This window comes from Schistocerca cancellata, chromosome 7 (assembly GCF_023864275.1).
Source record: "Schistocerca cancellata isolate TAMUIC-IGC-003103 chromosome 7, iqSchCanc2.1, whole genome shotgun sequence".
NCBI lineage: Eukaryota > Metazoa > Arthropoda > Insecta > Orthoptera > Acrididae > Schistocerca > Schistocerca cancellata.
Genome location: NC_064632.1, coordinates 73849593 through 73874948, shown reverse-complemented (window position 1 = coordinate 73874948; position 25356 = coordinate 73849593). Strand labels below are relative to the sequence as shown.

General features: G+C 41.0%; 1 protein-coding gene across 1 annotated transcript in view; it reads left to right on the top strand.

Moving 5' to 3' along the window:
- The first annotated feature begins 1089 nt into the window (after positions 1-1089).
- Positions 1090-25356, top strand: part of LOC126092649 (uncharacterized) — a 739947-nt gene continuing 715680 nt past the window's right edge. The window contains exon 1 of the mRNA XM_049908371.1: positions 1090-1509. Within this exon, the coding sequence (XP_049764328.1) occupies positions 1449-1509 (61 nt within the window). The 5' untranslated portion in view covers positions 1090-1448. The remainder of the gene's footprint in view (positions 1510-25356) is intronic.

Here is a 25356-nt window from a genome sequence, read left to right as displayed (position 1 = left end):
CCGCATGTTGCAGGTCCGGTACGGGCTGTTCTGGATACAGAAAATGTTCGACTGCGGCCCTGGCCAGCACATTCTCCAGATCTCTCACCAATTGAAAACGTCTGGTCAATGTTGGCCGAGCAACTGGCTTGTCACAGTACGCCAGTCACTACTCTTGAACTGTGGCATCGTGTTGAAGCTGCATGGGCAGTTGTACCTGTACACGCCATCAAAGCTCTGTTTGGCTCAATGCCCAGGCGTATCAAGGCCGTTATTAAGGCCAGAGGTGGTTGTTCTGGGTACTGATTTCTCAGGTTCTATGCACCCCAATCGAGTGAAAATGTAATCACATGTCAGTTCTAGTATAATATATTTGTCAATGAATACCCGTTTATGATCTGCATTTCTTCCTGGTGTAGCAATGTTAATGGCCAGTAGTGTACTTTTACGAGCTACTTTTCATTAAAAACGGAAGTTTCTCGAAACTTATGCTTTGCGAAAGCAATGTGACATTGAACTTTGGGTGTAGTTTGGTAATTGACGACAATAAAGTTGGAAGTTCTTCACCGAATGACAAAATTTAATATATTAAAAAGTTACTTAGCGCCTAATTCCATTTAACAACTGATTTTAGACCTACTCAGAGACACCATAGAGGTCTATAGACTCGGTGAATTTCAGATTTTTTACGTGATACTTGTAGGAAATAGTGACTGTAAAGCGATAATTGTCTATAGCAGCTACCTGTGAACACTAGCTGTCGCGACAGTGTCGCAGCTTTGGACATTAAACGTCTGATGTCAGCTACTTTAAATCAGATCGTACTTTAAATCTGACTGTAGTATTGCGAAACTCGCCGTACTCTCCCCGTCAGACTGTCTGTGGTTTTTCGCTCCTCCTTTGGAAACGAGAGGCCAGCATCAGAAGCTCCCTCCGGAGCTATGACAGCTAGCGGTGGATGTCACCCCCACGCTATTAAAACCGGCCAGTTAGCCGAGGGGCGCATGCGCGACGCGCCGCGGTGCATGCCGGGAGCCGGAGGCGCGCGGGCCCAAGCGTGGCTGCGACGCCTCCTGCCCCAGTGTGTCTCCGCGCCCCGCTCTGCACAGACGCGCGCTGCTGCGACGCTGTGGCTGTCCACCTGCTAGGCGCGAACGCGTGACATGCCGGCTGGAGCCCAGTCGCGCAGCGCAGCTCCCTCGCTCTGCCGGTACGACGAGTCGTAACCCGAGTTCCCGAACAGGTCAAGCTCTGAGTGGGACTCTTCCCCAGGTGTACGCACGAGACTTTATCCCTGCCTGGCCAACACACACGTGGACAAATAGTTTACTTGTAATACTTGTATGGGCTTGCGAAAGTGTCTTCTTCGTGAGTCGGGGAATGTCAGACAACTAATACTTTCTCAAATGTGATTCACATTAGAAGCACTCCCTACGCCACGAGATAGCCGTTCAGTTGCTTTGACAGACATGGAATACAGTGGTCTCCGATTTGTTACGCTGATAATTGCGACAATCTTTAGCTGTCAAGGTAAGCTCTCCGTCCAGTACATCAGCCAACTTATACAATGGCACACATTATTATGTCTTGCTTCTTGGGAAACTGTGAAAAAAATGTTTCTTACATCGTCTTTATTTATGTTGAAACTACAAACAAAGGAGGTCACCCCTCTTCTCCGTTAGACCAATTTTCGAGACTGGCGCACTAAATTCTAACGTAAACCGTCCTATGGAAACATAGCACCATCAATTTCTCCATTACTTAGAAATTTAACAAATATCAAGAAGTTTTAAACTGGTACTTATGTGTATGAAAGTAACACGGCAATGGTGTCACTTTTATATCCATTGAACAATTAAACGTTTGCAACCTATTCGCATATATTACGCAGCACCCCTACCAAGTTGCATATCTTCGACGGAACATAATAGTGGCAACGTAAATTACATAATAAAAATCGATGTTTGTCATTATTACAATTGGAAATTCATACATTGGTTCTCGTTAAATGGTAAAGTACTCTATTTCAAACGAAGAGATATCTTTTTTTTATATGTGAATTAGTTTTATCTAATTATGCATTAATACATATTAAAAATGAATATCGTTAAGTGATCCAGCGCTTATTTCCCATGGAAAGGTTTGTTTTATTTATTTATTTATTCATTTGCAGCTTCAAGGCTAACTTAATGTTTCATTTGCTCATATATAATGTGTGACTCTTAATTATAGTTTTTAACACGGACTCAGTAAATGTATCTCATTTTCGGAGTATTTACGATAAGAATACCCAGCTGTATCTGAATAAAATTCCTATTTCGTCATCTAAGCATTCACGAAATTTCGTAATACGCATAGTTGATGGCTTTACGAAGCTGGATATATGAGCTCACATGGACTTCAATATTTTACAAATATTTTGTTTTAATTTATTCCCTCATGCCTATTTAGAGTTCATCAGCTATAAGAAAGCTCTATAATTGTCGAATAACTGTTATATGAAATTATTTTTTCCCTTATAATAGATGTGTTCATCTGTTACATGAGGCTATGCGAGTATCATAAATGTTGCCATCGTTGTTAGCACCATAAATCTCTTTCTTGGGAACTACACATCTGCGAGGCGCTGGACAGATACCAGCTTTTGGACTACCATTGGTATCTTACGGATTGCGCAAAAATTTAAAAACGTTCTCAACATTTTCCTGTTTGCCTCGCAGTTTTTACTTTTCAGTGTCGAAATTCGTATAAGTTTCTGAGCAAAGTTGAGGAATATATTTCGAACTTTCGGATATCTCAAATGAGTCAAATTCATAAACCTTTTTTTAATGTGATATGATGTAGGCTTTTAATCCAGAGTACTACTAGTATAGGGCACAGTTACCTGTGACGTCACATACACGTCACGCAGAAGGGCGACGCTACAGAATGGTGACGGCACTGGATTCATAGTCGTTAGTGGTTCAAACCCTCGTCTGATCATAACGATTTCAGTTTTCACAGTTTTGGTAGTTGTTCCGTACACAGTGACATGGGGGACTATTTTTCCTTACTTGTCGAGTGTAAGTCTGAGCTCTAATGACCCCGATATTGACAGTATGTTAGGATATAGTATCTCGATTTTCATCTTCATACAGAGCTCCATTTTCGGAAACTTGAGTCGATTCAAAACATGTGTTTCATGTGCCCCTATGTAGCACAGTACTGTATTCATGTCAAATGCAAATTTTTTGCGGCTTTCCTAACGTGAAGTTCGGGATGATTCCTTTGAGAAGGATACGGTAGTTTTCCATCCCAATCTTTTATATAAACTACTGTGAACTATATATATATATATATATATATATATATATTGACCTCGAGATCTATCCTACGTTAAATTCTACATCCCTTCCCATTTGCATGCCAGATTCGGAAAAAATCTGTAACCATGAGATATTGACAGCGTCATCTGACATCAATACGAACACTGTAGAAGATTGAGGAAATTTACCACTTCTTCCTTTGTACTTCTGACACACAAGCACAGAATGGTATTAGCGGGAAGTGACAGTCCTAGCAATTGCAGCTGCAGCGTTCGTCTATGAAAAACTAGTTAATTACTGCAGTTCGAATTATAAATCATGCTGGGAACTATTTGTGCTAATTGCAGGTCGGTGTTGGGTACCAAAATCTGCTTCAGAAACTTTTGAGCTATAGTTTCAAAGGAGAATTATTATTATTTTTGTTTACATTTTATCTAACCGCTGGAATTGATGATAGCGTAGTTTAGAGGTTACTGATGGAGATCGCTTCTCTATTTTTGACATCCGCCACTGGACTGGACCACTGGTTTCATTCCTGCGGAACGATACTGTGGAAACGTGGTAACTTAAATGAAAGTGTTTTTGCCTCAGTGGTTTAGACAGCTGGTATCAATAAGAACTCAGATGTTTAAATGTATGTTATTTCGTTCCGTAAATTGAAGACGTAATCAGCTATCTTCGGTTGTGAGCAGATGTTGAACATCCTGCACGAAATAACAATTACCTTCCAGGAGTACTGCTGTTAACATCACGTAGTATGATGTCATGGAAATGTATGCAGGTGTGTTATTCTTAGTTCTATAATCTGAAATACTGTTACTTTGTAACTTCAATGGGATAAACCGTATGTAGTGTTACATGTAGTTTGTGTTCTCCTATGTAGCTACTTGCCTGAGTGAGGGTCAAATCAAATTTAGATTTAAATCTGAAATATTGCTGTTCACGAAGCCAGAATTCTCTACATACCGTGAGAGTTATGGATGTATAATTTGGCAATATTTTCTGTCAGTCATCTCAGAAGATGCTAGTTTTGATTTTTGAACACAGTCTCCAACAAAGGCGAATTTAGTTATCATTTATTTAATTTGTCTGGTCATTCGGAAAACGTGACCATGGAGAGTTACCAGAGAAATCTGAAACAAAAAAAATTCAAAATCCAGAAAATAAGAATGTAAAACTTACAAATAGAAAAAGATAGTTATAACAGCAAATACAACAAAAATGAGTTACACTGCAAGCATCTAATTTGCCTCGAGAAACTTCAAAGCATATGTGCGGCAACTTCAGTTTTAAAAAACGAGAGCTCATCATTAAAATTTTTCAGTTTTGCTGGAAGTCTATTGTGATGTTTGTAATGTGTAGAATCACACGCACCTACCTGTCCGTTGGTTACAGAGGTTTTATCAAGACGTGGACTGCTTTTCCGTCTTGTGTTCACTGAGCGAAGTATGAAGTTCCTTTCAAGTGACTCCACATTTTTAACCACACATTCCGCTAAGGAGTATCCGTGCAGGGATGGCTACGTTAGTATTCCAAGACGCTTGGACAAGAGTCTAAATGACATTCACGAAGTGACACGACATATCATTCTGACTGCCCTTTTGAGGGATTAGATTGTCTTCTGCTACACCACAGATTTGCCCTCGGTAGTCTTACCACGGAGTTTTTACCATTTTTAATATTCGTGTTGTAACCTTTTTTTCAAGACATTGTCCATTTCTTTCAACGGAGCTACCAAGTCATTCGGGTCTGTGATGGTAGTGCATCAAACTTCAAAAGTTGTTATTTCTTCCCCCAGCTCCTGAACTGATCTTAGAAATTTCTCCTTGGTACCTTCACCGAAATTCTATATATACAGATTGAGTATATGTGGGATAGGCTACAGTTTTATGTCAGATTGTTCTCAAAGATTGCCTCGTATTAAGTATCTTCGACTATTAGAACTGCAGCATGGTATGTGAGATGTAGACATCTTTCTACTCAGTGTATTCTGTTCCTGATAATTCACCATGTAGTGCCGTTTTATTCCCTTCCTGTTCATTCGAATTCCTCAATCTTCGCCTCTCACGCTACTACCTCATATATCTACGGGTGAGTCAAATAGATTTTTTTTTCCTACTGTTCTCTTCAAAACGTGCAGCTTTTTATTATGTTGAAAGCTGTTTACCCATATTTCTAAATGTTAGAGTTATTTTGTTCTGAATTAGTACATTGTGAGAGCTATGAAGGACAAGTGAAGTCAGCGCCTTATCTACCACAGCCCCGTACGACAGCTGCGAAGCCCCAAATTTGTTACGCGACTGCTTAATCTCTCCTTCGCCTCTCCACCCATGCGTCGTGTGAAGCTGTACTGGTTTAAAGAACATCGTTCCCAATACGAGCAGTGCTTCTTCTGTAATGGCCTACACTTCCCCGTGAAACTGAACTAGAAATTTAACTGGCCGGCCGCTGTGGCCGAGCTGCTCTAGGCGCTTCAGTCCGGAACCTCGCTGCTGCTACGGTTGCAGGTTCGAATCCTGCCTCGGGCATGGATGTGTGTGATGTCCTTAGGTTAGTTAGGTTTAAATAGCTCGAAGTGTAGGGGACTGATGACCCCATATTTTAAGTCCGGCCGAGCGGTCTAAGGCCCTGCAGCCATGGACTGTGCGGCTGGTCCCTCGGAGGTTCGAGTCCTCCCTCGGGCATGGGTGTGTGTGTGTTTGTCCTTAGGGTAATTTAGGTTAAGTAGTGTGTAAGCTTAGGGACTGATGACCTTAGCAGTTAAGTTCCATAAGATTACACACACATTTGAACATTTTTTTTTTGCTAGGTCCCATAGTGCTTAGAGACACTTTTTTGGAAATTTAAGTTCTTGCTTGTGTCTATCTGTTGTTGCATTTGATTCTGTTGAATTTGATTCTTGTAGTTATGGTAAGGAATCACTTCAATTTAGAGGCGATTTAGTTCGGCGGCACGGCTCGTGCTTTGTCCTCCTCTGTAAATAGGCCCTTCCGTTCTGAAACATTCTATTAACGTAATTAATTATTTTTATTGTTAGTTTTAGAACTTTGCATTCAATGAAGTTACAGAAATTCCATTTTCTGACAGCAGTCGATGATTTTTCATTCGTCATCACACTATGCATTTGATATTCCGTCTCGTACACGAATATGTTTACTAAACTGATAGCGATAGATAAGATGTGTAAAGATCCGACATATCCTTGAAAGTATCCTAATTATGGAAAATGTACGAAATACCACATCAAAACATCTATCATATTAAATATCAAAATAGCCACATGCTCAGTACCATGTTTTACTAGGCTCTTATATGATATTTTCTACACACAGCTAAATGGCGATAGTAACTGACATTACTGGGCCATTACACACTAAAAACCAGTGGAAAGCATTTAGTGTTGAATCAAGAGGATGTGTATTTTGGGTGATGGTAAAATGTAATTCTGAACGCTACGATATTGGTCTCAGGTACTTACTTGACTCATCTCACCTTAAACACTTTCATAAATATCTCGATGCTGTTCCATTTCTAGCAAAGTGTAGACAGTACCACATCTACTAAAATGTCTAACATTTGTGAAGTTTTCTGTAATCACCACCGCTGCCACTATGCATTATAAGGTTATAAATAATTTCTATCGAGATATACAGCAAAAACGGGAGTATATACCTGATTTATTATTAAATTCGCGGTTCTGTTATGAGACAGATGCATACCGGTTTCGGCCGTTGGGGTTTGTCTTCAGCATAATCAGGTTAATTGCAGTATCCATGTAGGACATTTATGTTGAAGCGATGTACTTGACGCGTGTGTAACCAAGCCGGAAATATGTGAAGATGACTAGAAGCCAAACCCGTAATCACTTTATGACACTGCATTAGTCATATAGCATCGATCTTCCAGAGAGTGGTTTGTGGGGTGCGGAAAAAGTCAAAGATGAACATTTAACGTATCTTGCGTGCAGCTCAACGAAATTTTGTAACATCACGAAATGCTTCTGTATTACAGTATTAATTCTAATTATAAAATAATCTAACAGCTACCTTCCAGTAGCGTGAAAGGAAGAGCCCAACAAAATGTTCTTTAATTCCGTTTTAAACTTCACCAGGTTATCTACATGACGTTTGACATAATCTGGCAGAATGATACATAATTGACTTCTTTCCGTTAACCCCTTTAAGTCTATGTAGAGGTTGAGTTTGGCCCTAGGGCCACGTTTCTAGCTTGCGACATGAAATGGAATGAACACGTTATGTTGGTTGTACGGAAGGAGAGTGGCATGGCCGAAGAAATGTTGCATCGTACTTCAGAACAACGCAGGCACTGCAGTACTGATCTATCTGCAGACACCAGCCAAGCGACTTTCAACTGACATGTCTCCGCTGTGCGGGAATATACGTAATGGATGCTCGCTTCGATTCACGCCAGGCATAAATTTCATTGTGATTCCATTATACAGCTAATGGTGGTCCATGTTCGCAACAGCGAATACATTTCATGCATATGTAAAGAAGACTGCGTACAGAACCCTTCTACGACTCATTCAAGAGTACTGCTCGGGTGTTTGGATCCTCACCAGCTCTGATTAAAAGAAGGCGTGAAAGCAATGTAGAGGTGTGGTAGTAGTTATTTCAGAGGTGGGTTCGATCAACACGTGAGTGAAATATACAAGACTCAAATAGGAGTCCCTGGAGTTCTTTTCGTGAAACACTATTGAGAAACTTTTTAAAAGACATCGCAGTCGCCGCCGACTGTAAAAATTATTTACTTTAATTTTCATAATTTATTTTCACTATAGCAGCTTAGGCCTTGAGGTTTTTTCAAGTGGTACATTGTAAAATACTGTGCTCCAACAAGTGTCAAACTTTAAAAAACTTCTGACTTGTACACACTTTGTCGTCCTATCTGAGCCTTTTATCATCCATAACGTTAATTTCAACAAACCACTATTCTTTTAAAATGTTTAAAGACACGCCGATGACATCTCTACATGTCAGAAGATGTTTAAAATTTGATATATGATAAAACACAGTCTTTTGCAGTACACCGCTTGATATACAATAGTAAAAATAAGTAATTTATACAATCAGTGGCAACTATGATGTCTTTTAAAAAGTTTGACTTGACTGTGAACCTAAACAGTGAGATGTTTACGAATTTTGAGAATGTTCAGAGTGAAGACTACTGCGACAGACTGCAGAGAGATCCTACAGTCATTACCAACACGCCGTACAAAAGCAAGAAAGATAAGAGAAATCGTGGCCCAAACGGAAATATAGAGAAAGTCGTTTCTTCCTCGTTCCACCTGTGAGTCCAAGAGAATGTTTACGATCCAGAGCTATACGAAATAAATTCGAAATTAATTCTCTCACTGCGACTTTCTTCGTATGAGCTGTATTAGGTATAGGTCTACTACCCAGCAGTAACATATGAAGATTTGTGCCGGTCAGGACTGGAGGCCGAATTTTCCGCTTATCACGAACGGTCTCCTCAACATCTTCGGCTATCTGTGCACACCGCGCAGACCGGCCGAGACATCCATACACACACTGTCTACATCCGTAAATCGTAGTCCTCTAAATTCAGCACCTAATGCTCGCAGCAGGGACAATGAGGCAACGAGGAATCGAGACCATTGTAAGGGAAAGCCTAGACCTTCAGCCGTGCCCCGTATAGTGCCCTTCAAAAATGACCGGTATATTTGAAACGGCAATAAAAACTAAACGAGCAGCGATAGAAATACACCGTTTGTTGCAATATGCTTGGGACAACAGTACATTTTCAGGCGGACAAACTTTCGAAATTACAGTAGTTACAATTTTCAACAACAGATGGCGCTGCAAGTGATGTGAAAGATATAGAAGACAACGCAGTCTGTGGGTGCGCCATTCTGTACGTCGTTTTTCTGATGTAAGCGTGTGCTGTTCACAACGTGCAAGTGTGCTGTAGACAACATGGTTTATTCCTTAGAACAGAGGATTTTTCTGGTGTTGGAATTCCACCGCCTAGAACACAGTGTTGTTGCAACAAGACGAAGTTTTCAACGGAGGTTTAATGTAACCAAAGGACCGAAAAGCGATATAATAAAGGATCTGTTTGAAAAATTTCAACGGACTGGGAACGTGATGGATGAACGTGCTGGAAAGGTAGGGCGACCGAATACGGCAACCACAGAGGGCAACGCGCAGCTAGTGCAGCAGGTGATCCAACAGCGGCCTCGGGTTTCCGTTCGCCGTGTTGCAGCTGCGGTCCAAATGACGCCAACGTCCACGTATCGTCTCATGCGCCAGAGTTTACACCTCTATCCATACAAAATTCAAACGCGGCAACCCCTCAGCGCCGCTACCATTGCTGCACGAGAGACATTCGCTAACGATATAGTGCACAGGATTGCTGACGGCGATATGCATGTGGGCAGCATTTGGTTTACTGACGAAGCTTATTTTTACCTGGACGGCTTCGTCAATAAACAGAACTGGCGCATATGGGGAACCGAAAAGCCCCATGTTGCAGTCCCATCGTCCCTGCATCCTCAAAAGGTACTGGTCTGGGCCGCCATTTCTTCCAAAGGAATCATTGGTCCCTTTTTCAGATCCGAAACGATTACTGCATCACGCTATCTGGACATTCTTCGTGAATTTGTAGCGGTACAAACTGCCTTAGACGACACTGCGAACACCTCGTGGTTTATGCAAGATGGTGCCCGGCCACATCGCACGGCCGACGTCTTTAATTTCCTGAATGAATATTTCGATGATCGTGTGATTGCTTTGGGCTATCCGAAACACACAGGAGGCGGCGTGGATTGGCCTCCCTATTCGCCAGACATGAACCCCTGTGACTTCTTTCTGTGGGGACACTTGAAAGACCAGGTGTACCGCCAGAATCCAGAAACAATTGAACAGCTGAAGCAGTACATCTCATCTGCATGTGAAGCCATTCCGCCAGGCACGTTGTCAAAGGTTTCGGGTAATTTCATTCAGAGACTACGCCATATTATTGCTACGCATGATGGATATGTGGAAAATATCGTACTATAGAGTTTCCCAGACCGCAGCGCCATCTGTTGTTGAAAATTGTAACTAATGTAATTTCGAAAGTTTGTCTGCCTGAAAATGTACTGTTGTCCCAAGCATATTGCAACAAACTGTGTATTTCTATCGCTGCTCGTTTAGTTTTTATTGCCGTTTCAAATATACCGGTCATTTTTGAAACATCCTGTATGTAGTGCTATATTCGTAGCAACAGTGACTGTAGTAAATAACCTGTCACGGAGGCAAAATGACTCCGATAGCAGCTGATGTTTACGAACCTCTGGTTAGGATATTCTCACAGAAAAGAGAGCGCCGCTTCTGACGCTATATCATTTTCTGTTTCACACTGTGCCAGAGTAGCTTTACTATAAGGTATCTCTTCGGACCGCGTAGCATTTCATGCTGTTTTGTAATCCAATATATAATGTATCCGTATCAGAAGATGTTTAAAGGTTGACATGTGCTAAAATACAGTCTTTTGCAGGAAACGACCTTCTCAAGCTTAGTTCAATGAGCCGTGACATGGCAATTTAAAAAAGATCGTTTCAAAAATTATTACGGGTTAAATGTTTATGCCAGAAGCGGCTGATACCTTTTATATCGCTGACTGGTGCGATGTCCAAAACTTAGATGTATGCTTGTATTTGACTGAGTTTGTGGATATAGTCAACAGTGCTGCAGATTTAGATACCGAACTCTGTCATCTAGGAGGAAATTATATGCGGACACCGAACAGAGTTAAACTGGAGGGTCAACAGCCTCTTGTTTTCTTCGCCTTTTCTTCGATTCAGCTATTTCCGAAATCTATCGTGCTAAGAAAAGATAATAGTTTGCGTCAAATGTCACTTGATACACATGTCATTGGCTGACATTTCCTTGCCTCCCGATAACCTCAGAATTTCTAAAAATCAGAGTTAGATCAAAGATGGTAATCGATAAGCAAATCGTATAGTAGACATTTATCTTTTCATAGAGAGAGAGAGGAGTTCACAGTCTTACAAAATTTAGTTGAAGACATCCTTGTTGTCTCCGACTGGTAAAACTACTTGTTTATAATGTGTAAGATCGCAGTTTCGTAATTTGGCTACTTTTATGTAGGACACTGCGAAGAACGAAATTTCGACAGTGTTGTGCTGCAGAATGCCCAGAGGGTGACACTGCTGTCCTGTATACCTTATCTGGAATATGAATAGAAAAATATGGATTACAAACTTAGTTTAAGCAGGTATGTGGAAAGAATAACTTTAAGAAGAAAGGTATATTGGGAACATGCATTACATGCTGTGGATGTATGGTAGTGAAAAATTAAGCACTCAGCAAAAAAGAAAAATAGGGAAACGCACATAAAGTAGCGGAAACGAGGTTCCTAAGTTGTACTAGTAGGTAAACCTTGAGAGAATATAACTAAATATACAGAGGGGTTGTGAAGGAAGTGTCTGATCAGCAGCACAAGGTCGACGACAGAAAGTCAACTCCTAGTAAAACTATTTATGTTACTGATAAATCAGGTACGTGTATAGCATTTAAAAATCATTTCCTGAGCACTGCTGGTGAATGAAATAAAAATTTAGTGTCTACAGGGAATCATATAACTATATTGGCAAATGCCTTTCCGAGCTTGGTGTCTGAAATACTACTCTGTGGTACAGACAAGGGGGAGATTGAGTTAATAATTAAATCACTGAACACTAAGTACTCTTATGGTTATAATGGAGAGCCTGGCAGAATATTAAAGTACTGTGCTGCACATGTTAGCCCTGTATTTAGCCATATGTGTAACTTTACCTTTAGGAATGGTCAGTTTCCTGAACGATTAAAGTACTCAGTAGTTTACTACTGAGTACTACTGAGTACCGCTTTATAAAAAGGGAGAAAGGGATAATGTAGGCAATTTTAGACCTATTTCTATGTCATCAGTGTTTCGTAAATTATTGAAAAGGCTGTGTATGTAAGGATAATTGATAATTTTATGTCACACGATTTGCTATCAAATGTACAGTTCGGCTTTAGAAGTCGCTTAACAACTGAAAATGCTATATTATCTTTTCTATGTGAGGTACTGGATAGGTTAAAAAAAGGTTTCGAACGCTAGGCATATTTTTTGATTTAACTAAGGCATCTGATTGTGTTGATCATAATATATTGCTCCAGATGTTGGACTATTACGGAATACGGGGAGTAGCTAACAATTGGTTCACCTCTTACTTTAGCAACAGACAGCAAAAGTCATTATTCACAATGCTGAGAATGGCTGTGATGTGGGGTCTGAGTGGGGTACCGTCAAGTGGGGGGTGCCCCGGAGATCAGTGTTGGGGGCTACGCCTGTTCCTTATTTATATAAATGATATGCCCTGTAGAATTGCAGGTAACTCTAAGATATTTCTGTTTTCTGATGACACTAGCTTGGTAGTAAAGGATGTTGTGTGCAACACTGCCTCGGTTTCAGATAGTGCAGTTCATGGCTTGTAGAAAATAAACTAACGCTAAATCAGAGTAAGACTCAATTTTTACAGTTTCTAACACATAGTTCAATAAAACCTGACGTTTTAATTTCACAGAAGGGTCGTATGATTAGTGAACAGTTAGAATTTCTAGGTGTTCAGATAGATAGTAAACTGTCGTGGAAAGCCCACGTTCAGGATCTTGTTCAAAGACTGAATGCTACCATTTTCACTATTCGAACGGTATCTCAAGTGATTGATCGTTCGACACGAAAATTAGTCGACTTTGCTTATTTTCATTCTCTTATGTTGTATGGTATTATATTTTGGGGTAGCTCTTTCCATTCTAAAAGGATATTTTTGGCTCGGAAACTGGCGGTTCGGGCAATAGGTTGTGTAAGTCCACGAACCTCTTGTCGACCCCTATTCACGAGTCTGGGTGTTTTGACATTGGCATCTCAATATATATATTCCTTACTGTCATTTCTTATTAACAGTATTAGCTTATACCCAAGAATAAACAGCTTTTACTCGGTTAATACTTGGCAGAAATCGGCAGAAATCAAACCTGCACCTCTTGTGCAGAAAGGCGTGCAGTATACTGCTACATCCATTTTCAATAAGCTACCACTCGAATTAAAAAATCTTAGCAGTAATACACTCGCTTTCAAATCGAAACTGAAGAGTTTCCTAACGGGTCAATATTTCTATTCTGTCGAGGAGTTCCTTTAAAAGGTAACTGATTCTTGCTGTATTGTTGATAGCGTTTACTTAAACTCACGGACTGACATTTTCGGGTTCATTAAACATTTTATTCTTATCTGTCATTACTTTTATGTTGTAATTTCGTGTACTGACACGTTTCATAACCTTGTAGATTTGCTCGTTAACTTAGTCCTACGGAACTTGACGTCTAAATAAAAAATTAAAAAAAAATGAAATAAAAAGGTAAGACAACTGTCGACGTTCTTCAGTTTCAGGTCCAGAATAGAAGATCGTAAACGTCAATGAGCGAAACGCACGAGTTGGCGCTTCCGGTGTAGTCATCGAAGAGACATTAGGCAGAGAGTATTCTCAACTAAAGTATGATTAAGTGTATACTCTTTCGCTAGACTGCAAAATTTGCCATTTATATGAGTTCTACGAGTACTTCGTCCACCAGCCCGTTTCCTCACGTCTGGTAACAAATAGTTATCGCAGAGAGAGAGAAGAAAAGACCTATGAATTGCAGCGAGTGTAGAAGTACACCCCCTGACAAGAAAAGTTTAGCATCCAGAGGGGGAGGAGAAAAAGAGACGAAACGTTACGGCCTGAGAGAGTGAGTAACGTTGCTTCAGTAATTACAATATCCAGTCAAATTAATAAAATACTTGGCAGTGTGAGGTCACTTGTCAGCATCACGTCGCACACCCTCTAGCCAGGTTGCATGCACTGATTATGGTGGGAAAGGTGACATAAATCTATTTTATCCTCTCCTGTAGAAATCTAACGCACATCTGCGGTATCTGGAATTGATACCCTGAATATCGGCTCTATGCCGGAATTGACGTCTGCGGCGGTCCTATACATGTACTGTAGGATGAAGATCTGCCACGGGATAACCTTGTCATCAAGCAAATAGTTCAGAGACACGTACCGTGTGCGGACGAGCACTGACCTGTCGGAGTATGACACCGTGGCATTGTTGCATGACAAGTAACATATGAGGACACAGAATGTCAGTGACATACCCTTATGCCACCAGAGTTGCCTTCCACCAGCATCCGTATTCTGAAGTCATAGGCGACGGCTCTCCACACCATGATGCTAGGGGGTAACACCTCTACATCTACATCTACATCCATACTCCGCAAGCCACCTGACGGTGTGTGGCGGAGGGTACCTTCAGTACCTCTATCGGTTCTCCCTTCTATTCCAGTCTCGTATTGTTCGTGGAAAGAAGGATTGTCGGTATGCCTCTGTGTGGGCTCTAATCTCTCTGATTTTATCCTCATGGTCTCTTCGCGAGATATACGTCGGAGGGAGCAATATACTGCTTGACTCTTCTGTGAAGGTATGTTCTCGAAACTTTGACAAAAGCCCGTACCGAGCTACTGAGCGTCTCTCCTGCAGAGTCTTCCACTGGAGTTTATCTATCATCTCCGTAACGCTTTCGCGATTACTAAATGATCCTGTAACGAAGCGCGCTGCTCTCCGTTGGATCTTCTCTATGTCTTGTCAAATCAACCCTATCTGGTACGGATCCCACACTGCTGAGCAGTACTCAAGCAGTAGGCGAACAAGCGTACTGTAACCTACTTCCTTTGTTTTCGGATTGCATTTCCTTAGGATTCTTCCAATGAATCTCAGTCTGGCATCTGCTTTACCGACGATCAACATTATATGATCATTCCATTTTAAATCACTCCTAATGCGTACTCCCAAATAATTTGTGGTATTAACTGCTTCCAGTTGCTGACCTGCTATTTTGAAGCTAAATGATAAAGGATCTATCTTTCTGTGTATTCGCAGCACATTACACTTGTCTACATTGAGATTTAGTTGCCATTCCCTGCACCATGCGTCAATTCGCTGCAGATCCTCCTGCATTTCAGTACAATTTTCCATTGTTACAACCTCTCGATACACCACAGCATCATCTGCAAAAAGCCTCAGTGAACTTCCGATGTCATCCACCAGGTCATTTATGTATATTGTGAATAGCAACGGTCCTATGACACTCCCCTGCGGCACACCTGAAATTACTCTTACTTCGGAAGACTTCTCTCCATTGAGAATAACATGCTGCGTCCTGTTATCTAGGAACTCCTCAATCCAATCACACAATTGGTCTGATAGTCCATATGCTCTTACTTTGTTCATTAAACGACTATGGGGAACTGTATCGAACGCCTAGCGGAAGTCAAGAAACACGGCATCTACCTGTGATCCCGTGTCTATGGCCTTGTGAGTCTCGTGGACGAATAGCGCGAGCTGGGTTTCACATGACCGTCTTTTTCGAAACCCATGCTGATTCCTACAGAGTAGATTTCTCGTCTCCAGAAAAGTCATTATACTCGAACACAATACGTGTTCCAAAATTCTACAACTAACCGCTGTGGCTCTTCAAATTTCTGGAAGAATGGGACCTCCCAGGTCGCCGACATGCTAGCAGACGATGGTCATTCAGGGTACTACAGAACCGCGATTCACAGTGGACACAATGTCACGCAAGTCTTCGGTCACGGTAAGACTCCAGACACAGTCTGCAGCATGTGTATGGGGCGGCAGTTCCCTAGCCCGGCTGCTGCTAGTCTACAAACAGTGCTGCAGGATAGCAGAGAATACTGTAATGAGTGCATGACTTGTTCTCGACTGGCCGTCGCAGCTCTGAAGGGAGTACAGTGAGCTTGTTGCATCTCCCCCCCCCCCCTTGTGCTGGTCGTAATCATGACGACGGGTATGCTTGCCACTACGTTCTCACAGGGTCCAAAGTGGAGCCACAGTAACATCAGAGTGTCCCACATATCTGGTCTCGAAAACAAACTGCCAGATGGAGACCCACAATGAGGCCTCTTTCAGACTCTGACACGTGCTGATAACGCGTCTCACACAAGTGTACCTCCGTGTCCTTCCCCAACTCCTCCCCCCTTCCAGCCAATAATACTCTACCAGTCCTGGTAACAATACTATACACGAACAGCTCTAATGCACTCTGGTGGTCATTCTAGCCGTCACAGGTAACTGGAGCTCTAATCAGTTACGTACTCTCAGATGGTGTTTACTTCTACGAAGCTATATTGACAGCGAACCATGTCTTCCGGATACTTCGTGTGTTTTTGTGAGGCAGTGTCGGTCGGAGAGACCGCGCCGCAGTTCCGCTGTAACGGTCTGTGGTGACACAGGGCGCGTTGTCTTGATAGAAACGTGAGAGAAAAGAACTACGTAAGATTTTTTTGTTTGAGACGGTAAACCGCCATTTGACAGTGAATTACGGTTTTTATCTTCTGTACCATCTATATTTCGGCTTTTATGCCGTTATCAAGAACATTGCTCACTTCTTAGACCATTATTATGTCATACCTCACTATTTAAGACATGGATGTCTGATACAAATGCCGTCTTTATTTATATCAGATGCTAGGGTAGAAAATTTCCACTAGTGGTTCTGTGATACTCTCCGTAGTGTGCGAATACCGCACCATAAAAATTCCAGGATACAGCAGTTTTAGTTTGTTAACAGTTGGAAACGCTTTAAGTTTTTAACGTTCTGTAACCCGCGTTTTTGACTTCGACTACTGTACTGATCAGTCCATGTTCCATCTAGTACATCCTCATATGTACCTGCAAGTCACTGTGTGATACAGACTGAAGTTCTGTCTGCTTTTTCTCCTGTTATATTCGAGTACTGAACGAGAGAAAACTGTACGACTGTCAGGCGCACTAATCTCTCTTATCATTATGTACCCTTTCCGCGTTATATGATGGGGGCACCGGAAGAGTTGCTCTGTCTTCCTCAAGTGCGGTTTCTCTTTGATCCCGTGAGCGCGTCTTCGAATTCGACCAGTCTCTGCTGTCATGATGTGAAAATGACCGCAAACATTTGAACGGTACTCTAGAATACGTCACACAAGTGTTTCGTCTGTAGTCTCCGTGATGTATCGCATTTTTACGGAAGCTCGCAACAAATTATCCATTCGCCTTTGCTAAAACTGATGTCGAATATTCTTTCCAATTCATACCTCTTATTTTTATTACCTCTGATAATTTAGTGGCATTTTGACACAACACACGTTGGTTACCTTACGCAAGTAATCAGTTTGCGATGATTTTCAAGGAACTGAGCCAAGTTCCGAGGTACAATTACATTGCCACCAGCCTGCTGCGAGACTCATTACGGAATGTTCTGGTTTTCCCATTAAGCATTGCAGAGTCGAAGAGAAAGGATCGAATCTGTACGAAATCAACGAATTTCAAAAGTAAGGAGAGCCCTAAATAAACTGGAACGATTCCGAAGGGCAGTTCATGAATTTGAATGGGAGTTACGTATAAAATTGAGTGAAACCTGAATCAGTGTGAATTCAGACCCGTATCTTCAACGGAAGATTATGCTTGATCAAACTTCTGAATCAAAGCAATACAAATTCATGTCATTTCAACTTAAGCAGAACTTTCGGGTGATGAACGTGACGTCCGAGGGCGTAGAAAAAATGGCTCTGAGCACTATGGGACTTAACTGCTAAGGTCATCAGTCCCCTTGAACTTAGAACTACTTAAACCTAACTAACCTAAGGACATCACACACATCCATGCCCGAGACAGGATTCGAACCTGCGACTGTAGCGGTCGCGCGGTTACAGACTGTAGCGCCTAGAACCGCTCGGCCATTCCGGCCGGCGACGGCGTAGAATTCCATTAAAAAGTTAAAATTAATCACCTACTAATTAATAATAGTTGCTCTGCTGGGAGAGACTGGGCATGCGTTCTTTATACCGTACATCCTGTAACGTAGCAAAATGGAGGTAAAATATACCAATTACTCTGCAATGGCGTCAAAATTTTGCGGATAACTTCAAACGATCTAGTGACCAGTATGTAATAGGAAAAGCGGGATCTGAAGCAAACAAAGGGAACGTTAGGGCTTAAAGGCCTGTTGATATCAACGTTATAGTAGATAGAGCATTAGATCACTTGAACGAGGATAGAGAAGTGTAAGTAGGCTGTTTAGGTTTTTATGTTGGTAACTCCACGTAGCGCTCTGTATGAAAATCACTGGCCGTGCTGTGTGCAATCTGTGGCTGGTTGGCATTGTTGGAATATTCGTTATTTTAGTGTAGGGCAGTTGGATGTGAACAGCGTGTAGCGTTGCGCAGTTGGAGGTGAGCCGCCAGCAGTAGTGGATGTGGGGAGAGAGATGGCAGAGTTTGAGAGCGGATGATCTGGACGTGTGTCCATCAGAAAGAGTAAATTTGTAAGACTGGATGTCATGAACTGATATATATATATATATATATATATATAATGACTTTTGAACACTATTAAGGTAAATACATTGTTTGTTCTCTATCAAAATCTTTCATTGGTAATTACGCCTATCAGTAGTTAGTGCCTTCAGTAGTTAGAATCTTTTATTTAGCTGGCAGTATTAGCGCTCGCTGTATTGCGGTAGTTCGAATAACGAAGATTTTTGTGAGGTAAGTGAATCATGACAGGTATAGGTTATTGTTAGTCAGGGCCATTCTTTTATAGGGATTATTGAAAGTCAGATTGCGTTGCGCTAAAAATATTGTGTGTCAGTTTAGTGTTGATCAGAATAAGTAAAGAGAGAAATGTCTGAGTACGTTCAGTTTTACTCAGCTGTTTGACAATCAAATAACGTAAGAGGTTTAACAGCAGAGTAAAATATAAATTTTCCTAAGGGGATGTTTCAGAAGGAAACGGTCGTAGTCGTTTGGAATAATTGCCTAATATTTGCCAGCGATAACTAAAGGAAACTAATGAATTTCAAAATCAGGATACGTTCACAAAAAATCTGAATGTTCCTACGGTGATTTGAACAACGCAGCTGCCAGTCAACAGACCAATGTCTTATACACTGCGCCATCTTACTTGGTGAAGCGTTACATTGCTTTGCAATGTCGTAAAAAAAGTCTTTATCACTTTCAGTGTAATAACAGTAAATTGAGTCTTTTTGTCGGTTCAGATGAACCTGTAATTAATATAAGTGCGTTTTTGTGGTGTACAAATGACGTGCAAAAGGATGACACAATCGCTGATAGATTATTGGTGTCTACACTAGAAAAAAACTGAGTTAGCGTTCAACATTCATAAAGCGACTTGATGGAGCTGAGTTATTAACTTCGAGATTTTGAGGGTTCTTTGTGCAGTCAACAAATAGAGGATGCAATTTGTATACATTAAATCTTATATCTTTTTTATAGTAACAAGTTTCCTGCTTTTACCATATGATAACTATTAATTGACACTGTGAGCTGATGTCTAGCAAATAACCTGCAGCAATAGTTTTATTTTTAACACTGTAAGTAGCAATTTCCATATTAATGCATTTGGTAGCTACTGTGGTCTTCAGCTCAAAGACTAGTTTAACGTAGCTCTCCTCGATAGTGTTGCTTGTGAAGGCCTTTCTTTGATCTCTGTAGAACTACAAGAAGCTGCATCCATTTGAATATGCTTAGTGTGCTAAACAATTCATCTCCCTCAACAATTTTCAGCCTCCGCACTTACAGTACTTCCATTACTGGCAACTTGATTCCTTATGGGGCGTCCTATCAATCGATTATTTATTCAATCTGTCGTCCTAATCTTCTGAATTCTTCTGATCCACCGTATTTCAAAAGCTTCTGTATTCTTCTTGCCTGAACGCTACACTGAAAAGCTAAAACAGTAAGATTTAATATTTCTTTGTCCGTATTTGGAACGAAGTACATCCCTAATTCTGCGTATCACTTATACGACACTTTGTTGGTAGGTTTGTGGAGGTATGTGACATTAAATGTCTACGCACAGGTCACGTAATTCGCGTACGAAGAGACGATAGTGAGCCATATGGGTTTCATAGAATGTACATCAGGTGAATGTGGTTGCCGAAACATCAACACGAGCCCCCTGTACCGCTCTTCAAACCACTGTAACACGTGTAAGTAGGCTGTTTATGTTTTCTTTATGTAGGTAGGCTGTTTATATTTCCTTATGGGCAACGTTACCTAGCGCTCTGTATGAAAATCACTGGCTGTGCTGTGTGCAGTCTGTGGCTAGTGTAAGAGGTTTATCAGCACAGTCGTGTATAAATTGTTCTAAGGGGACGTTTCATACACGGTTCTGGCTCAGAGCCATGGGCAGTTAAGTTGCTGGTAGATGACATCGCCGTGGGGATAGACATCAAGTAGGTATGCTGTTAGAGTGGCTCCGATTCCTATCACATGTCACATACCTGCGCAGGAGGATGGCTGCCATATTATAATGTTGCTCTCACTAGCTTGCGTCCGTGGCTCGCTGCACGTTTCGAGCCGCCGTCACATCGATGACGGCGTTTGTGCAGACGACCATAAACTTGCTGTAGGAAAAATGTGATTCACCCGAAAAGCCGACACCTTTAAACTGATCGATGGTCGAATCTCGACGGTCCCATGCTCACTGAAATTTTGATTGATGATGTCGTCGTTGGATCAACATGTGAATACTGCTGCGGAGTTTCGTGTTTAACAATGTACGTTGAACGGTGTGCTCCGAAACAGTTGCTCGTGCACCAGTATTGTCCTCTTTCGGCAGAGATGACACAGATCACCATGTACGCTACTTTACAGAGCAGACAAACCTCCGAACCCTACGTTCTGTCAACAATCGTGGACGTCTATTTAACTCCTCGTGGTAGTTTCACTGTCCTTCTACCTCTTTCCGCATGTGCTCACGACAGTAGCACGTGACCATTCGACAGGCTTCGTCGTTTCCGAGATACTCGTTTACATGCTCTGCGTAATAATAATCTGCCCTTTGTCAAAATCGCTCGTATCAATGGATTTCCCCATTTGCAGCCCACACCCTCCCTTATGTGATCCCTTCTCCGTGTCTACTCCGCTTACATCCTTTTGTTACAACGTCACGTAGACGCTACGCCATCAGGTGAAATCCAACGTTGCAGTAGGCGGTACTCATGATGTTTTATACCGTTCGCGTTTCACTTTCGTACACGGCTGCACTTCAGACAAATACCTTTAGGGAAGGTTTATTATTACTTAAATTTATACTTGATGTTCACATATTTCTCAATTTGACGAGCTCTTATCTTCGAATTGCCTGCGTGCATGTTATATCCTCTTTACTTCCGCCCTCGTCACTTATTTTGCAGCCCAACTAGTGAAACTAGTCTACTATTGTGACTGTTTCGCATCCTAATATAATACTCTCAGCATCTTCTGATTGAATTCAGTTATCCCCATTCCCTCTTCAGAACTGCTTCTGAGAATCTCTTACTATCCATTAACCTAAGGTAATATCAGTGAAGATATAAATCATTCATTTAATATTTGTATACGGCTACAGTTTTTTCTTCAGTGATGTTTGCGAAAAGAATGTACTGAAACCGTAGTGGATAAAATAATGATCGTCCAGTTACTTTGCCGTCTGTGACAGAATTACAGCGTCATTGACAAACGCCAAAGATTTTCATCTTGATGTGGAAGCTCTTTTGTCTGTGTTTGCTTTAACAATAACACAAAATTGTGTTTTTCTAACGGCGGACCTCACTCAAAAACATATGTTATTGTTGAAGCAAAAACAGACAAAAACGCTTCAACATCAAGATGACTATTTCGACGCCCTGCCCGGCATTTCCAAGCAAGGTCTACAGCACATTCCGGAACAGCACGGCAAAGTTACATCAAACTATTTTAAACATAAATCTCAACAGAATCTGCCTTTCACGTAATATAATACCTAACTATACATATGTAAAAGTTAACAGTATGTCACCTGCAGCTCAAATGGAACAAAAAGAAAATTGCGTTTGATAAAGGCGGGCTCCACTCAGAAACATTTGCCAAAGTTTTTATTTCAGCTACTTGATATTCATTTCCCTCCAGGTTTCAGCATGGCTACCATTACTGTCTGGTTAATGTACGGATTCAATATCAGCGACAGGCTCTTGACCCTGTCTCACTTCCTTCTAAACAACTGTCTCCCTCTCATGTCCTTCGATACAGATGTATGGTTCTTATTAAGTAACAGATGTTTTTAGTCGTGACAGTTGTGTTAGCACCTAAATTTTCAGCTAATGGATTTGTGTGTTAAAACAGGTTTTACTGTAAAAAGGGAGCTTAATATAAAATCGAATACCTTAAATTATCGACGCGTAAAAAAAAAGGCGAAATGCGAGCGTTGATCAAATAAATAAAAGTCGATGCCAAAAAACAATTATTGTTACAAGCTATACGCTCAATTGTTAAAACAACTGCCAAACATTTACCGAATAAGAGTAACGACGTTATACCTCGTTTCCTGGCCTTTCGAATCAAAATATTAGCCCGTCGTAATGGAACGAAATTTTATGCTTAGTCTCTGTAGTTTTGTTATTCTTGGTATCCGAGTAGTTGTCTCACAGTCCCTGATTTTAACACTTCTACTAAAAAATAAATGCAACCAAATAAGCAGTTTAAAGATTTTGGGCAAACTCACAGTTATGTCATTAACTAACTAGTTTCGTATTAAAAATTTCCTAGATTGTCCAAAAATGTTCAATGGCTCTGAGTACTATGGGACTTAACAGCTGAGGTCATCAGTCCCCTGTAATTTAGAACTACTTAAACCTAACTAACCTAAAGACATCACACACTTCCATGCCCGAGGCAGGATTCGAACCTGCGACCGTAGAAGTCGCGCGGCATCGGACTGAAGCGCTTAAAACCGCTCGGCCAGAGAAGCTGGCTTCCTACCTTGTCCTTCACAAAACACCAATGCATCCTACATATATTTGTAAAAGTGTTCACACATTTCTTCAATTGTAGCAACCATGATATAATCGTAACAGATCACTGAAAGTTACAAATCAAATCTGTAAAGTAGGAAGCATGATAGAGTAGGGTCTAATGGCCAATCGGCGTCGATTTTATTGGAGAGTGAGAAAAATTCTTACTAGAAAAGGTTGGAGAGGAAACTGGCCATTTCCTAACCAAGAAACCATACCGGCATTCGCTTACGTAATTTATACAGATCACCGCAAACCTTAATCTGAATTCTCAGCCAGAGATTTGAATTGTCGTCCTCCAGAGTACAGATCCAGAGCCGTAGCACTGCGCCACTTTGCTAGCTACAAGTACCTTTAGACGTGGAAACAGCTGCAAATTAGAGTGCCAAATCTGTAACGAGACAAACGCTCAGGAACTCGCACGTCTTCAGTTTCCTATTGCCGAAGAATCTTTGTGGAAAGTGTGGGTGTGTTTGTGTGAACTCCGTGCTGACTCTTCAGCGGTGAAACTAGCGTCAGGAGAGGAGACTTACAGCATTACTTTTTTTTTTAAATAGTGGTGGCCGTTGAGTTAGAGAACACAAGGAATAACTGTAATATTTGTGTCGCGTTTACCGTACCTGCGTATAATCAGAAATATTGAAATTGCTAAAAATACATCTACTATTGAAGAGTTACTACATTTGCACATCGTATATCAGCAAACCCTAACTTTTTTAGTTAACGCAGACGACACGCGTCTGTCCTGCTTGGTGGTCACCAGTGTACTGTTCGTTGCACTCGCTGACTGTAAACAGCGGTTAACTGTTCACATTGCGTAAGGGGCTCCGGAAAGGCTCAAAATCATGAAAAGTTCAATTTTTACTTTTTTGCGTTTTCTGAATCTGCAGACTATTACCTTTTAATAGATATATAATTTATTCAATTCCGAAGACTACAACTATTTTTAAATTTTTTTTGAAATGTGTTCTACATGGGCGTGACCCACTGTGGCGCTGTTAAACTGCTGTCAAATGGTGTTATTATTAACGTCCGTGTTCATCAGGTACATTTTAGTGATGTGAGATAAAGTATGTGTTGTGGCTAACCTGTGATGGTTCAATATATATCGCTGGTGTGATTGTCGATTGTTTCATGTTTATTTACTCTGTCGTTATCTCGAAAATATTCGTAATTAATTCTGTTTCTTGAGTCTCTGTTTTGTTGAAGTATAATAATGACTAAAAGTAAAGTTATTAGAAATCCTCTGAAGGCTTTTAAGAAAAGCAGAAATGTTGGAAAGCCAAATATGGGAATGAAGATAGGTTCTAACATGGTACGAGAGATGCTTGCTTTAGACAAGGAACGCCTTCGGGCTGCAGACAGGGCTGTAAAGAGTCTATAAATACAAGGAAGAGTAAACAGGAGGAGGAACAAGAGGAAGCTGGAGGAGGAGTTTGCAGAGGATGAAGATAATCCATCCTATGGACCTGGAATGCACTAAAAAGTTAACCCAATCTTTGTCGCTCGATTCCCAAAACTTTTATTTTCTCATACTAATTACATGTTTTCTAAGGATCTTCCAAACATATTTGTTTCAAACTTTCAGTAAATGTTACACAGTACCTTCTGAATAATTTAACACAGCCTTTTTCCAAAAAACTGTATATTTTTGAATATATAAATAAAAAATTGCAAAAAAATGTTGTGAATTTTCATTACAATTGAAAAAAAATCATCTTTAATAACTGAACTAAAATTTTGTAAAATCCCTGTGTTAAGTTGTAGCCCATATTCCAATAAATAATCTGTAAAAAGTTCAACTTCCTACCTCAAATACTTTGTGAGGAAAGATGTAATTTATAAGCGTTATTTTAACATTGCAAGTATAGGGCGTTCCGGAGCCCCTTAACACAGCGCTGACAACCTAGCCGTTGAGCGCCCGGGATCACCAAACACATTGTTTAACAGAGCTCCGGTATGTTTATTGTTAGGCTCAACCCTCTCAAGTCTAGACTGGAACAGCCACTTTAGTACGATCGCAAGTGGCTACTGTATAGTACACTCACAAGGTATACTGTCTTCCCCTTAAGAAATACAAATTTTTCAGTTTTACTGTTGAGGCGTCATCAAGCGTAATTTTTGGTTAAGTTTGG